Source organism: Protomyctophum bolini (genome assembly GCF_963924005.1).
Source record: "Protomyctophum bolini genome assembly, chromosome: 3".
NCBI lineage: Eukaryota > Metazoa > Chordata > Actinopteri > Myctophiformes > Myctophidae > Protomyctophum > Protomyctophum bolini.
The window spans coordinates 13,663,035-13,677,425 of NC_137864.1; the positions used below are offsets into that span (position 1 = coordinate 13,663,035).

Here is a 14,391-nt window from a genome sequence, read left to right on the forward strand (position 1 = left end):
CTTGTCCCACCCACACAGCCAATCAGATAAGACACACAGTTAATGATGATTTATACTACCAATGAGAGGATAGTCTATTTTAAGAGGGCGGGCTGTCTTGTCTCAGCTGTCCTGCTATGGTTGTCTCTTGTTACAAGACGCTCCGCATGCAGAGGGTAATGGACACAAGCAAAGAATTCACTCCAAACTCCTGAATTAAAAGGAGATATTTGTCTATGTCTTGAACAAGTCTTCAAAGTTAGACAACAAGCAAGGTAGCTACCTCGATTATTGATTGAAATAGTGGTCTGTTATGATTGTGCTGACGGGCTGCATGCCTGCAGTCAGGAGTTATAAATTGTCATGATGCATGCTTGCAAGACCGTGTGCGTGATAGGCATAGCCTACTATACTAACATGAACATGTATGATTGACTTTATTGTGGAAGAAGTCAGTACTTATTGTATAAAGTACAGTAGGTCTAGCAATACCAAAATGTAGAAATACTCTGTTACAACTTGGTTCTGCATTCAACATTTTGCTTGGGTAAAAGTATACTATTGGCATCAAGTTGTATACCGTGTATAGTCAATAATGATGTTATAAATGCTCATTTATGTTTTGTAATAAAGTAACTATACTGTATAGTGTATATTATATAGGCCTATATTGTTTTCAAACAATTCGAGTAACAAGCACAGTATTTGCCTCGGAGTTGTGATGGAGTAGAGTAAAGTATAAAAATTGGGGGAAAAAAGTACATTCATTTGTAGTAAAGTACCTGGGTAAATATAATTATACTTTCCACCACTGGGCATTGTGCCAAATATTATAACTGTAATTATATAACTGTCTCATTTTTCCTTGGACATTTATAGTGCAGAATACAGTTGATTCATATTATCATCTGTCTTTTTTATGTGTTATGCAATGAATATAGCTAAGAAGGTGATTATACAAATATATATTATAATTATTAATGTAATAATAATAATAATATATTTTTGACCTACTTAATTTAGGGGGTATATGAGGGTACATGTTTGTCTCCAAGTTACAACTCAATGAACTCATTCTCATTTCCTTTCAAGGAGAAGGTGTCATATTTGAGGGTGGAAGGGGGTAAAATGACCACAGGAATGGGTCCTCCAATTTCTCCAAAACTGTGCATGTGTGTGTGCGTGTGTATGCACGTGTGTGCGTGCGTGTGCATGCGTGCATGTGTGTGTGTGTGTGTGTGTGTGTGTGTATGTGTCTATGTGTACACATGGTCACATGCATGAGTGCATATGTGCGTGTGTGTGTGAATGCACGCTTGTGGCCATGCACGTGTTACATATTTGTTTGTGGAGTGGTGTTGTGCAATTCACAGGATCACAATTTTTGACTTACATGTACTCTAAAAATTGACTTAGAATATTTAGGCAACATTTCTATGTTGTCAGTGGTGTAATTTATTTGTGTGTGTCTCTCTCCAGAACAACAGACAGGGATGGATGATCCATCTCCGCCCGCTGTCAGCCACTCTGAGAAGGCATGTCCTGTGGATGGTGCCTCATCCCACAGTACTATACCGCCCATCAACAATGAACCCGCCCTTGCTCTTCCAGACTCCATAGAAACCACAGCTGAAACTCTAACATCCACTCATCTGCCCCTCAACTCTCTCCCTCTCTCATCTCCGTCTCTTATCTCTGAAGCAACGAATGGCTTACTACCGCCTGAAAAGAAATCTAAAACCAGCTCCCCCGATATGTCCTCCTCCACACTAAAAACACCATCTGTGCCCTCTGCTGCCCAGTTCACCCCTTCGGTCTCCAATCAAAGCCCCTCTCCCCAACCCACAACGCCATCCCCTGCGCCAGCTAACGCAGCACTGAACGCTGCAACCACATCGCCTACTACACCGGCCTCCGTCGGCTCTCCATCTACCGATGTAGGCCCCTCTAAGCCTCCAAAAGGTCTCCCTAGGCGCCCCACCTTTGCCGTCTTGGCCAAGAAGGTGATTATACAGGAGAGACTCAGGAAAGCTGAGGAGGAGGACATCATAGAAGACGATGGAGGTAGGAAGGCCTGGAATTGGAATTGGCTGACACGTTTGTGTTGATGTCACAAAATGACAGGATCCTTTCAATACCATACCATGTGTCTGTGTGACCATGTATATAGACTGAATCTCCAATGTCATTGTACTGTAAGGTTGTTGTAGACAGGTGGGTAGAGTAGCAAAAACTGTACTCAAGTATGATTCAAGTAGAAGTAAAAGTAATCATCCAAATAATAGTTATCAAGATGACAAGTGACTTCATATGATCTGATTTGTTGTTTAAACGATCAATTAAAATGTCTAAAATTGTCTACTATTGTAAATAAACAAACTAGAAAATAAAATAGCCATGTGCAAATTCGGATGATATCACTTTAAATAAGACAATACCCAATAATACATTAAATCTTTACGAAATAACAAATTCAGGCAGACAAAGACGGCAGCACATCATTCTTGGATGTGTGTAATCTGTTGTCACCTGCCGGCATGGAGACACTCTTGTGTGCGGTTATACTAAAAGCTTATCGTCCTGCAGAAAAGACATTGATATTTGAAATAGACGTATTCTAGGTTCCACACCGTGTTGTGCATGATCTACAAGCTCACGTGTCTCATCGAGCTTATGTGAGCACAGATCCGTTATCTTCGGTGCGCCACACTGGCAAACCTCTGTGCATAAAGGACACAGGGCACACATTTGTGAAACCTTGTGCTGGGTATTAAATTCATCTAGAGACTTGGCACAGAGTTTGTGCTCCAAGATCTTGGCTTGAGGTTCATAGACAGATTTAGTTTCTAGACAGACAGTTAGCACATACTGTTATACACATGTTTAAAATGCAAACACACACATGGCCACTCCACCACATGGAAGTTCATATTCTACTCATGTTAACAGATTTATGTCAGTACAGTTTATTCTGTTTGCTGTTCATGATTCTATACTATCTCAGACTTGCAGGGCTGGAGATTCTGTTTTCTCCCCTGTTTGTGTGTCCAGAGCTAATCAAGCTACCAGTTCCAATTAGCAATTATTGGCGTCAAATTTCTCATGCGTTTCTTTCATATCACATTGTCAGCAGATACATTTGGCGTAGAGGGAAAGGAGGGGACCAAATATAGAGCCCTGGGTGCCCCCAGTCAATGAATCATAAGCATAGTATATAGAGTTTAGGTGGTTAATGTAGATTGTTAGATACAGCATTTTACACTCCTCTCCTCTCCTCTTTTCATCCAACTCTCTTCTCCTCTGGAGATTTGGAACCAGAGGAGGACTTGAACTTGGAGCAGATCGAGGAGAAAGCCAAAGGTGGTGATGCAAGAGCACAGACCCGTGTGAGTGAACATACACATGCACGCACGCACGCACGCACAACTCAAGATGAACACACTGAAAATGTTGCAACATTTAAAAAAAACTATTTTCAGAAACATAAAAAAGAAGATCTACAAGCTTGCACCGTCATGACACCGTCATTAGACACACGACGAAGTATAAGATAGATCTAAGTGTTGGAAGAAGCTCTGCCTGTTCATGCATGTGTGTCTATTTTCAGTCGTGTGGAAGATGATCCCATGTTTTCAATATCACACATTATACCCCTCACATTTATGGAACCTGTGCTATGCTTGTGTATTAGTATTCATGCATGCATCCATATTTGTGGTATAAGCATTCACACAGATAATTCACAGTCCCTCCCTTTCTCCTCTTACTTCTTATTACCCTGTAAACATATTTAAACACACATAGTGAGGGAAAAGGCCCTACGGGGTCTTGGGGGGGGGGGGGGGCAAGGGGTGGAACATGACACCCTGTATGTCAGCGGCTAAACTTGTACAGTAAGTGGTTGGTTACAAGTCCCATAATGCCACTGCTTTCTTCTGGAAGCAGTGGCATTACAGGAAATGTAGTCTTTTATCATTTATAATCAATTGTTGTGATGGGAGCAAACTATGGTCTGGGATATGTTAACTCATGTTAAGTTAAGAGTAGCTGCCATTAGTTGGCACGCACGCACGCACGCACGCACGCACGCACACACACGCACACACACACACACACGCACAAGCGGCCTGTCTCTATCACATGCAGTCATCAATTGTACCCTTCTAAGCTTTAATAGCTTGTTTCTTTTCACTGTTTCAGCTGGCGCAACACTATCTGATTCTGGCTGAAGAAAAGGACACAGATCTAAATAACGGCCTGGCTGTTAGTTGGCTGATTAATGCAGCCAAACAGGGCCGAAGAAGTGCTGCAAGAATATTACAGCGCTGCTGGATCCAGAATAAAGGTGTGTGTCTGTGTGTGTGTGTGTGTGTGTGTGTGTGTGTGTGTGTGTGTGTGTGTGTGTGTGTGTGTTTGTGCATGTTTATTCTTATTCTTAATACTTTATTTGCGTCTTTCTCTTCCAGGCATCACTCCAGAGAACGAGGCAGACGTACGTAAGTTGTCAACAGAGAGTAAATTTGAGCAGGCAGTGCGAAAGGCAGCCAGGATGATGTACTGGAAGCTGAACCCAGAGAGGAAGAGTATGATGGCCATGGCTGAGATGCTGGAAAACGTTAGCCACATCGGGGAAGGTGAGGCAGGATGCATTATTATAGTTATATTGCCATCTGTATAATAGACAGTAACACACACTAACATAGTGGCTTTCAAAGTGGGGGCCACGAGGCAGTGCCAGTAGGGACGATTGAAAAGCAGAGGAGAGGAATTTGCGAGGTTTACCACTTTCAACCTGGTGTCCTCATTTTGGTTATGTAATGATTGTCAAAATCTTTTAAGTTTTAGAAAACAGTGAAAGTAGTTGTCTGTAACTTCCATTCCTCACCAGCAGGTGGCGGCGTGACAGGGCTCCCTTCTCCAACCACAAACCAGGCCCAAAAGGTTTTAGAAAGCATGGTCATCAATGAGTGTAAGTGTCTGCAGCTTGTTTCAATTCTTAACATTCACAAATGCCTCAATTACTGGATGTTGTGCTTTTAGTCCAGAGAGAGAGAGAGAGAGAGAGATATGTAAACTATATGTCCTCTCAGCCAATCAGATGGTGGACCTTGAAGACTTTGTGGTAATCACTCAGAAGTATGCCCAGGGGATCACTCCCTCTGCTTCCCAGGATAGCAGCCAGGACAAACCCCGGACTAAAACCCCATTCCAGAGCAATGGCACGCATGTAATAAAAAAAACCTGAATCTGAATTATAAGTACACTTGCCGTTCAGAATTCAGAATTACAGCATCTCACCTTTGTGTGTGTGTGTGTGTGTGTGTGTGTGTGTGTGTGTGTGTGTGTGTGTGTGTGTGTGTGTGTGTGTGTGTGTGTGTTTGTGTGCAGATATCTGAGGTAGTGTCTACAGAAGGCAGGAGATCCAGCAAAAGTTCATGGACTTTAGGACGTGGTGGGATGACGTTGGCCAATAAACGTAGTGGAGCATTAAAACGAGCTATGGACATCAAATCAAGCTTAATGGTATTGTATTTAACTGTGCATTCTCTAGTCTAAAACGTCATACATTGATTCCTCAACCTATTGTCCTAGCCTGGGTTCCAGCCTAATTCGATGCTTTATACTATATCATAATGATGGTGTTCGCACACCAATAACAGACTATCTACAGTACAAGCTTGCAACGCATTGCGTTGTGGTTTGTCATCATTTCAGTCTGCCACAGACAGAGACTGGAATGACCTACAAAAATCAACACTTTAATTGCAAAATTGGCTTTTAAAGATGCTATCATGGACATCCTCAAAGAAAAATGTTGCTGCCCTTTAGACATTTAGCCCTGCTTGTTTTTGTGTTTATTAACTGAAAATTGCATTGATACGTATGAGGAGGCTTAATTGGCATAATGACTATACATTGCAGGGGCAAACAAAATTGGCTACTCCAAAACATTTAAGACAAATACAATAACCTCTGGTCTGTTCTACGTCTCTCTCCCTTGTCCAGGTGCTACAGTACCCTGTCCAATCCATGCTGGAGATGAAGGATAGCATCGTTGACTGGGCGTCGCGGGCCGGCGTCCAGTGGCTGAGCACCGCCATCCCCACGCACCACGTCAATGCGCTCATCTTCTTCTTCATCATCAGCAACCTGACGGTGGACCTGTTTGCCTTCGTCATCCCTCTGCTGGTCTTCTACCTTTCTTTCATCTCCATGATGATCAGCACGCTACGCATCTTCCAGTGCAGCAAGGTCCATATGTTTTTTCTTTTCTTTTCTTTTCTTTTTTACAATTTTATTTGCCACTCGGTGGCGCGCTATGAGCTTGTAGATCTGCTATTTTTCAATAGCTAAAGCACAACATAATGCTAGCACCAAAAGGGGTTCCCGCCCAAAATGGTTTAAAAGAGCAAGTTCCTTATATGTTTTAATTACTAATTTCCTCTCCGCTGAGTGTAACGCAACATTAAGAGGCACTCTCCACAACTTTGCTAAATTAAAAACATGGTCTCCACTGAATTGAGTGCGTTCCTTTGAACCCGGTTTTCTGTGCAACTTCACAAGTGCTGACGTTTTTTTTTACCACTGAGCTAATAAGAGTCTGCCTGCTTGCCCAGGGGATCATTTGAATCTGGCAGAGCGCAAGATCGGACCCCCCAACGACACAATGCATAATTATGGTGCGATATAATAATATAAAATACCCCCGCAACTAGGGCGCCCACTGGCCTAGTGGTCCAGGCGCATGCCACATATAGGCTCTGGCCTGCGTTGCGTGTTTGAGTCCCGTTCATGACGACCTATGCTGCATGTCTCTCCCCTTGTCTCTCTCTCTCTCTCTCTTTCCTGTCTATCTTCAACTATCAATAAAGGCACAAAAGCCAAAAACAAATCTTAAAAAAAAAGAAATACCCCCGCAACTGCAGGTCTTACAAGCCTCGGCTACTGCAGTTTTCAAACCAGTTAAGAGTTCAGCACCACAGTGCATGGCGGACCCACTTCAACTAATGAACTAAAATGTGTATAAGAATTGGCTCGGCGGCCAAACAGTTCCAAGTACAAGCACTATTTAATGGCATGATATAAGCAGGCTAAGTGAACTTCAATTTAATAACATCACATTATTGCAGGCAGTGACTCTAGATTTTTTAATAATGGGATGAATCTAGAGTTGCAATACCCTCCATTGACTCCCTAGTACTCATCCAAATTGCTTTTGTGCTCTGCTTGTATTAAACAACGTTAAACTCACCAACATTGCAGCTGTAGAGAAAGCTTGAATTATCCTCTTTCAATCTGCCAAGCGTTTGTTTCATAAAAGTCCACTGTAGACATGTTATGAGCTACTTTCTGCCAAGAAATTATGTGCAGGTGAGTGTTGGAGTTTGGAAGCACTCGTTTTTATTAATGGGTCGCGCTGCTGCCTCCTGCACATGTCTACAGTGGTTTTTTATGAAACAAAAGCTTGGCAGATTGAGGATAATTCAATCTAGGCCTAGAGCTGCAATGTTGGTGAGTTTAACATTGTTTAATACAAGCAGATCACAAAAGCGTTAATGGAGGGTATTGCAACTCTAGATTCATCCCATTATAAAAGAAATCTAGAGTTGCAAATTGCGGCTACCTGTTTGTGTTTTTGGCCAGCATGAGACTTCTATGAACTACTCACCTAATGTTGCGGAGGTTCCATGTTTAACATATCCTTCCAAAGTGTGTACAATGTTTAAGTCACAGATGCATCGTGTATATAAATTAACTTTGGCTAAACCCTTGTGTTTAATCCACGTGGGTTCTTGTTTACTACTTGGTTAGACTTGCCAGCATCATAACAACTTGTCATGGCAGCTTGGCTACAACCGAAATGGACTTCCTCTTCCTCTTCAAAATAAGAGCCACTTGTAATCATTAGTCAACACTAGTCTACTTACAGGAGGTAGTATTATCCCTATTTTGGGCATGTCATTATACATTTAAATGTTTCAATTATTAGAATTGCTTTATTATGGAAAATACAAAATCGTAGATCACGTACAAGGCCTGGTTTCTTCTTTTTAACGCCCCCTTTCCTATATTTTTCCTCTGCACTCTTCCCATCTTCTGTGGTTTCCAGACATGGGAGAACTTCAGTACCTTGACAGCCCTGCTGACACGTTTTGAACCCGGGCTGGATGTGGAGCAGGCAGAGACCAACTTTGGCTGGAACAATTTAGAACAGTACGTCTATTTTATCATCTCCGTCTTCTTCGGCATCTTCTCCTTCCCCGTAGCAGACAAATCCTGGATCCCGTGTTCTGAGCTCTCCACCGTCACCATCTTCTTCACCGCCGTCAGCTACATGAGCCTCAGCCCCTCGGCTTCTACCTACGCAAGAAAAGCAATGATCATAGAGGTCAGAGCGCATGGACGTCCCAAACAACTCACTGACTTTCAAAACATCAGCTATTTTCAACTGAATATAATGGAGTCATTTCTTGTCAATTCCAGGTAGCGTCGTCTGTGTGTTCCCTGTGTGTTTTCCTGCCACCGAAGATGAGAGTGCTGAAAGGGCTTCGTTTACTGGGGTGCACGTTCGCCTCAGTGCCACTTGGGGAGTCTGTGGTACTGAAGCTCAGTCTGCCCTGCCTACTATATATTTATCTCTTCTACCTGTTCTTCAGGTAAGCTGGTGATATCGTGAAACACTCTCATACTTTAAACCTTAGTTAAGTTATAGTTATAGCTGAGCACCCTAAAAACTGAAAAGGCATTGAGAGGAAGCACACCTGCTTTTCTTTCTTAACTAGTAAACAGTATTGGAAATATGATGAGGGAACCCATTGCAAACTCACTTTCAGGTTTTAGGACTACAAACTATATCGCTCTGTGATTAATTCTCTCTGTCTACCCCACTCCTACCTTCAGAATGGCGAAGATGCGAGGATTCCGCGGCACTTACTGCTTCCTGATTCCCTACCTGGTGTGCTTCATGTGGTGTGAGTTCTCAATGGTGCTCCTCCAGCACTCCTCCTGCTTGGGTCTCATCCGCACCTGTGTGGCCTACTTTCTCTTCCTGTTCGCTCTGCCTGTCCTTGCCTTTGGCCTGGCTGCCATGTTCCTCATCCAGGTCTTCAAGTGGTTCCTGGAGCTGGAGCTGACCAAGGTGATCGTGACTCTGGCCGTGTGCGCAATCCCCGTTACCTTGCGTCTCTGGACGCGCTTCAGCATGTCAATCTTGGATGTGTTCCGCTCACTGAAGCAGAGCGGCCCCGTCAAAGTCATCCTGTTCTGCATCTCCATGGTGATCTTGTTCTTTTCGCTGTATCTGTATAACTCGGAGGGGCTGAAGATTTACAACTCCTCCCTGACCTGGAAGCAGTACAGCCAGCATTGTGGCCCGCCGGCCTGGCAGACCAAAGGCATGGCCCAGACGCAACTATTCTGCAGTCACTTGGATGGACACAGAGTCACCTGGACTGGGCAATTTAAGCATGTCCGCGTGGCTGAAACAGAGAACGGGGCTCAGTCACTCATCAACATGCTGCCATTGTTCATGGCTGACTGGCTGCGTTGCCTGTATGGGGAGAAATATCCAAAATGCGAGCCAAGGAATTCCCCAGTTGCAAACCTGACTTCCAATAATACTGCCAGCGCAATGCCAGCTCCTGTTCCTTTGCCCGTTCTCCTACAGATGCAGGAGGAAGAAGAGATATGCCAACTCAAGGCTCTGGCCAAGCATACTTGCCACGTCAAGCGTTTCGACAGTCACCGCTTTGAGGTGACGGTCGGAATGATCCCGGATGTGGGGATAGCAGATCCAGGCTGCGATATACTGCTAATGGCCAGCCATGAGTTCAAGCAGGTCCTGTTTAACTTGGTCCCTGGGAATATGGTGCAGTTCAGCCACAAGCTGCAGGGGGCGCGTATGGGGGCTAAGGCTCCAGCCTTTGAGCTGAAGGCTATGCACTGCCTGGACTGTGGCTCTACACTTTTCACACAGAAGAAGATTGAAAGAGACTGGAGACAAACTGTGGAGCGAGCATTTGATTTTGCATTTGATTTCTTTTTTTCTCCCTTCCTCTCAGCAACAATTCATCAACAGCAATAGCAGACATTAGGGATGCAGAAAGATGGCAGCAGAACTACATCAAAGATGTAGAAATGTTTGCAGCAACTACTGTACCACAAATCTTGCAGGCTTACACTGAATTCACACCAGCAGTGTTGACACTAGTCCACGACATTAAAAGCAATAAACTGAGCATGTCCGAGGTTATCAATCATAGTCTGTTGCCGTGTGTCAACATATGGCTGCTATTGAGGTGAAACATTGTGGGGAAAATGTCCTTTTGCACACCGGTGCGTAGGAGCAGGCAACCAGTGCATGAGACAGGAAAATGACACAGTCTTTATAATCCTAATAAATAGGCACCACAGGAACAATGTTCATGGAACTAGAGATTTGCTGAGAAATATACATTTTACATACACAGATTAACAATTAAAAACATATATTTTCTCAATTTCCTGGTTTTAATGCAGTGCGAAAGAACATGGCTGACGGGGAGAAAGTATTTACTTCCTGGTGGGGAAGTTGAGAGATGGGGGTGTCCCAACGCTGGAAAAGCATTGATACTCTTGTCTCCCAGACTTTGCATTGAAAGTCAATGCTCAATCAGAACTTGCCAGTGTCATGCCATTGCTTGTGTGAAATGGGTGTTAGGGGAATAGGAACCAACTTTCACAACATGATACACACGATCTCTTTGACTTCGGCTTTTACACAGATTTTGGATATTCAATTATGTTTTGGTACTGTATAATCTGCTTCAAAGGTTTATGGATGGCACCTGCGTTGCAAAAATTACAATAACTCATGAATGCATTTGAATGAATGCAATTTAACGTTGATATTACACAAGCTCAAATATTCATGTGTGGAAAACATTTTCAGATACATAGGCTACTTCCTTTAGTGTTTTGAAGAGAATTGTTCTTTGTTATGCATGAATATTCAAAGAAAGGGTAAATGTGTGCATGCAGGCCAAATTTGGTAGTGTCATTTTCATGACGGAAAGAAAAAAAACTGTCACAATTCTGAAGTGCAACCAAGGTGCTTGAACAACACAGGACAGATCAACATACTTTAATCATAAAATCGTTATCATAGCAATGAACAGTGAAGGCCTTGGCATCTGAAATGTGTTGGTTTGTTGGTAGTTTTGCTTACATGAGACTTGTGACAGCTGATACACAGACAGGACTGCTAATGTTAGAGGTTGACTACTCTTGAATTTCTATGGAGGTTGTGTAGGTCAAAGGGTTCTAGATTCAGAGAGATAGTGCTGTAATGGCGATTGCTGCTTGTAACCGTTACAAACTACTGTACTTAATGTTATTGTGCACGTAACTGGATGTATACTGTCTTATCACTTTATTTGTGTGTGTGTGTGTGTGTGTGTGTGTGTGTGTGTGTGTGTGTGTGTGTGTGTGTGTGTCAGTGTGTGTGTGTGTGTGTGTGTGTGTGTGTGTTTTGAGAGAGAGAGAGAAAGATGAGAAATGTATCTGTTTACGGAATACCCTATTTATTTTCAGTATTGGCCAAATTAGTGTGATTGTATTACAAAATAACTTAACTTTGGCTCTACATTTTCGTGGTCTTAATATTTAGTTTATTGTCTTTAGGGTATGCTACAGTAGGTCACTTGTTCACCGTTTCTAAAATAGGGGTATGACATTAAGAAAATGTCTATAATTTATCCGACATTCATAGAATCAGTTAAAAAATAACTTAAAAATGTTATATGTGCCATATTCAATACAATGAATTGCCAATATATGCCAACCACCCACCAATAAAAAGGTCGCCTTTCGTCTCGCTGTATCATTTTCTTTTTACCTGCCCTGAGTGAGTTTTGAATAGCAAACTAAAGAAATGAAAAAAATTAAAATAAATGTAATAGGGTAATATGTGGTCAAAAACACCAAAGAATCTTAAGCATCAGGAAGAAAGATTGGTGCTGTTGAAGAGGTACTCGGCTGAAAATACATTGGACAACTAAAGAAAAGGTACTCAACCAACTTAATTTAATAGAGCGGTACAGCAGGTGTCAGCCTCTCCCCATGGCAGCCCACACTCAACTGAACCAGTACCCTTTATATAGACTACAGACTCCACCCATTGCTAAGTAATCAACCAACCCCAATGTACTAGCAATCCACCCAAGATGTTCCCCATAATGTGATCAGCTCTTATACCACACCCCACTATCTGTGCACTACACAGGCTTCAAGGCAACTCCCCCAATAACAGCATCTGTGCAGATAAACACAAGCATTTAGATTCCATGTCACAGCAGGATGTGCATTTTGTGCACCTTCTGTGGGACTGAGAATCTACATGATACATGCATACAATACAGCATAAATACATTACATGTGTATTGTTTGTACATTAGACAATTAGTCTGTCAGATTAATTACTCTGTCACATTTACTTGACAGAACTGTCACGTGTAGAATTGCTGAATAGACATACTATTAAAGTATGTCTTTACTACATTAAAGTAGCTACATGCATATTTACTTTAGACTAGTATTACTCTGTGAGATACTTGCTTGAAGTTACGGGGGTGCAATAGAAAATAAATTGAGTAATACTGTTTGACAACAATGAAGTATGTCTGCTTTATTAGTTTGTCTCCTGAAACCAAATGTGAAAAAAGCATGGTAGGGATAGAGGAATAGGCCTATAGACAATAACATTATAAATGAATTCAATAAAACCTTTTTCTTCTTCTTCATAATTCATGTTATTTTATTAATACACATTCATTTCATTCACTTCATTTGAGTAATCAAATTTTTTACGATTAGTCTTTTTTTAAAGTATGATAGATATTACACGCTAGTAGCGTCGAATAATGGCAACATGCAGCTGCAGCTACTGCTGTGTTCATGAACAGACATTCTCTCTGGTTTGTACGTGGCGGTGGAGGTGGTGATTATGATGTGATGACAACTGACTTGTTCTAAAACTACGTATCACCACCGAAGGACAGGGCCCTGGAAGCCCAGAAGTGGTGCATGGCAAAGGGGAACCAGTTTTTTTGTCATGCATTTTATCTTGTATACGTACGCTCTGCGTTCATTGGTCGATGATATATCACAGCATTATATTGTTTTGCTGTTTTGAACATTCCGTTGAACCAGTCAGTGCCGGACTGTGTCTGCATTCAACAACACTCGACAGACGAGGACAAGGAGGGGCAAAACGCGAAAGCATAGTAGAGGTGTCCACTATACTGCCTGCAGTCTACCTTCTGTGAGCACCCAGTCACAATAAATAACTAGTGAAAAAGAGTGGAGAAACATTATAAGCTAACACGTACATTTCTTTTCTTGGGGTTTGAACTAAGGTTACACAGTGAATTGTAGATGATCCATCTAACAGAATGTCAATATTTAGAAACAGTGTATCTCGTAAAGGGTATGCATCTGCAATGATTCCATTAGCTAGTTACACAGATGAGAATATTTTCAATTCAACCAAGGGCCAAGGTCACTTGAATACAAAGCACTTCACTGTAATCAATGAGATGTTAAGTATCTCAAAGATCCAGATAAGACCTATAATCACTTTAATGGAGTAGTTCTCCCAACTTATTTTCTATCAATTACACACCCCTTGAATTCATGGGGATTGTTTGGGGTTGGCCAACTCCTTTAATGTTGTACATACAAAGACTCCTGGGCCACCCCTAGAGCAACATACAACCATGTGTGGTGAATTATTCACAAAAGGAGCTTGTCATAATACATTCACATGGCATGATGTTATAAAAATTAGTTGACAGCAAAGGACCGTTCCACTTTAAACATACTAGACACAATGGGAATCATCAAAAACGTACTTCGCTGTATCAGTGGTCTCATGATCCCTCATCAACATTTCATAAGATCACTCAAAATGATCACTTAAATCATCAGTGAAATGTTTTATATCACGCAGCTAAGCATCATGTGCCTTATGCAAATAATAGTTAAATCGTCATCATATAAATCACAAAGAGGTTTCAATTCCAGCACACTTAATACTCACACGTGTCAGCTGTCATCATTTGTCATAAAAGTACATTGTTGATGAGAAATGGGCCTAAACAAAGCAATAGCAAAAAATAATCAATGATATTGGCCCTCTCAGCATTGCAAAGAGCTGATTTGTGTGTAGCTCTCTCCTCTTTCTAGCCTGCAATTCTGTCACACTGCCAGAAAGATAAGCCTATACATTAACTGTGGACCTATAGTGTAGAGGTGAATGCTTATCCATGCCAGCACAAGTAGACTAATAATAACAATTATGTAAATTTGTATGTGCGGCTTGGCACATAAATTGTATATGAACAAATTTGATTGGCCTTTCTATAGATGAGTTCT

General features: G+C 42.0%; 1 protein-coding gene across 1 annotated transcript; it reads left to right on the forward strand.

The window, feature by feature from the left end:
- Nucleotides 1-133: 133 nt before the first annotated feature.
- Nucleotides 134-11,828, forward strand: wfs1a (Wolfram syndrome 1a (wolframin)). The gene is made up of 12 exons (XM_080759616.1): nt 134-254; nt 1,459-2,043; nt 3,286-3,365; nt 4,180-4,324; nt 4,446-4,613; nt 4,868-4,948; nt 5,070-5,206; nt 5,368-5,502; nt 5,986-6,231; nt 8,090-8,368; nt 8,464-8,636; nt 8,881-11,828. Exons 2-12 carry the CDS (start codon nt 1,473-1,475, stop codon nt 10,061-10,063), a joined length of 3,198 nt encoding a protein of 1,065 aa, XP_080615742.1. The 5' UTR covers nt 134-254; nt 1,459-1,472; the 3' UTR covers nt 10,064-11,828.
- The last annotated feature ends 2,563 nt before the right edge of the window (nt 11,829-14,391 follow it).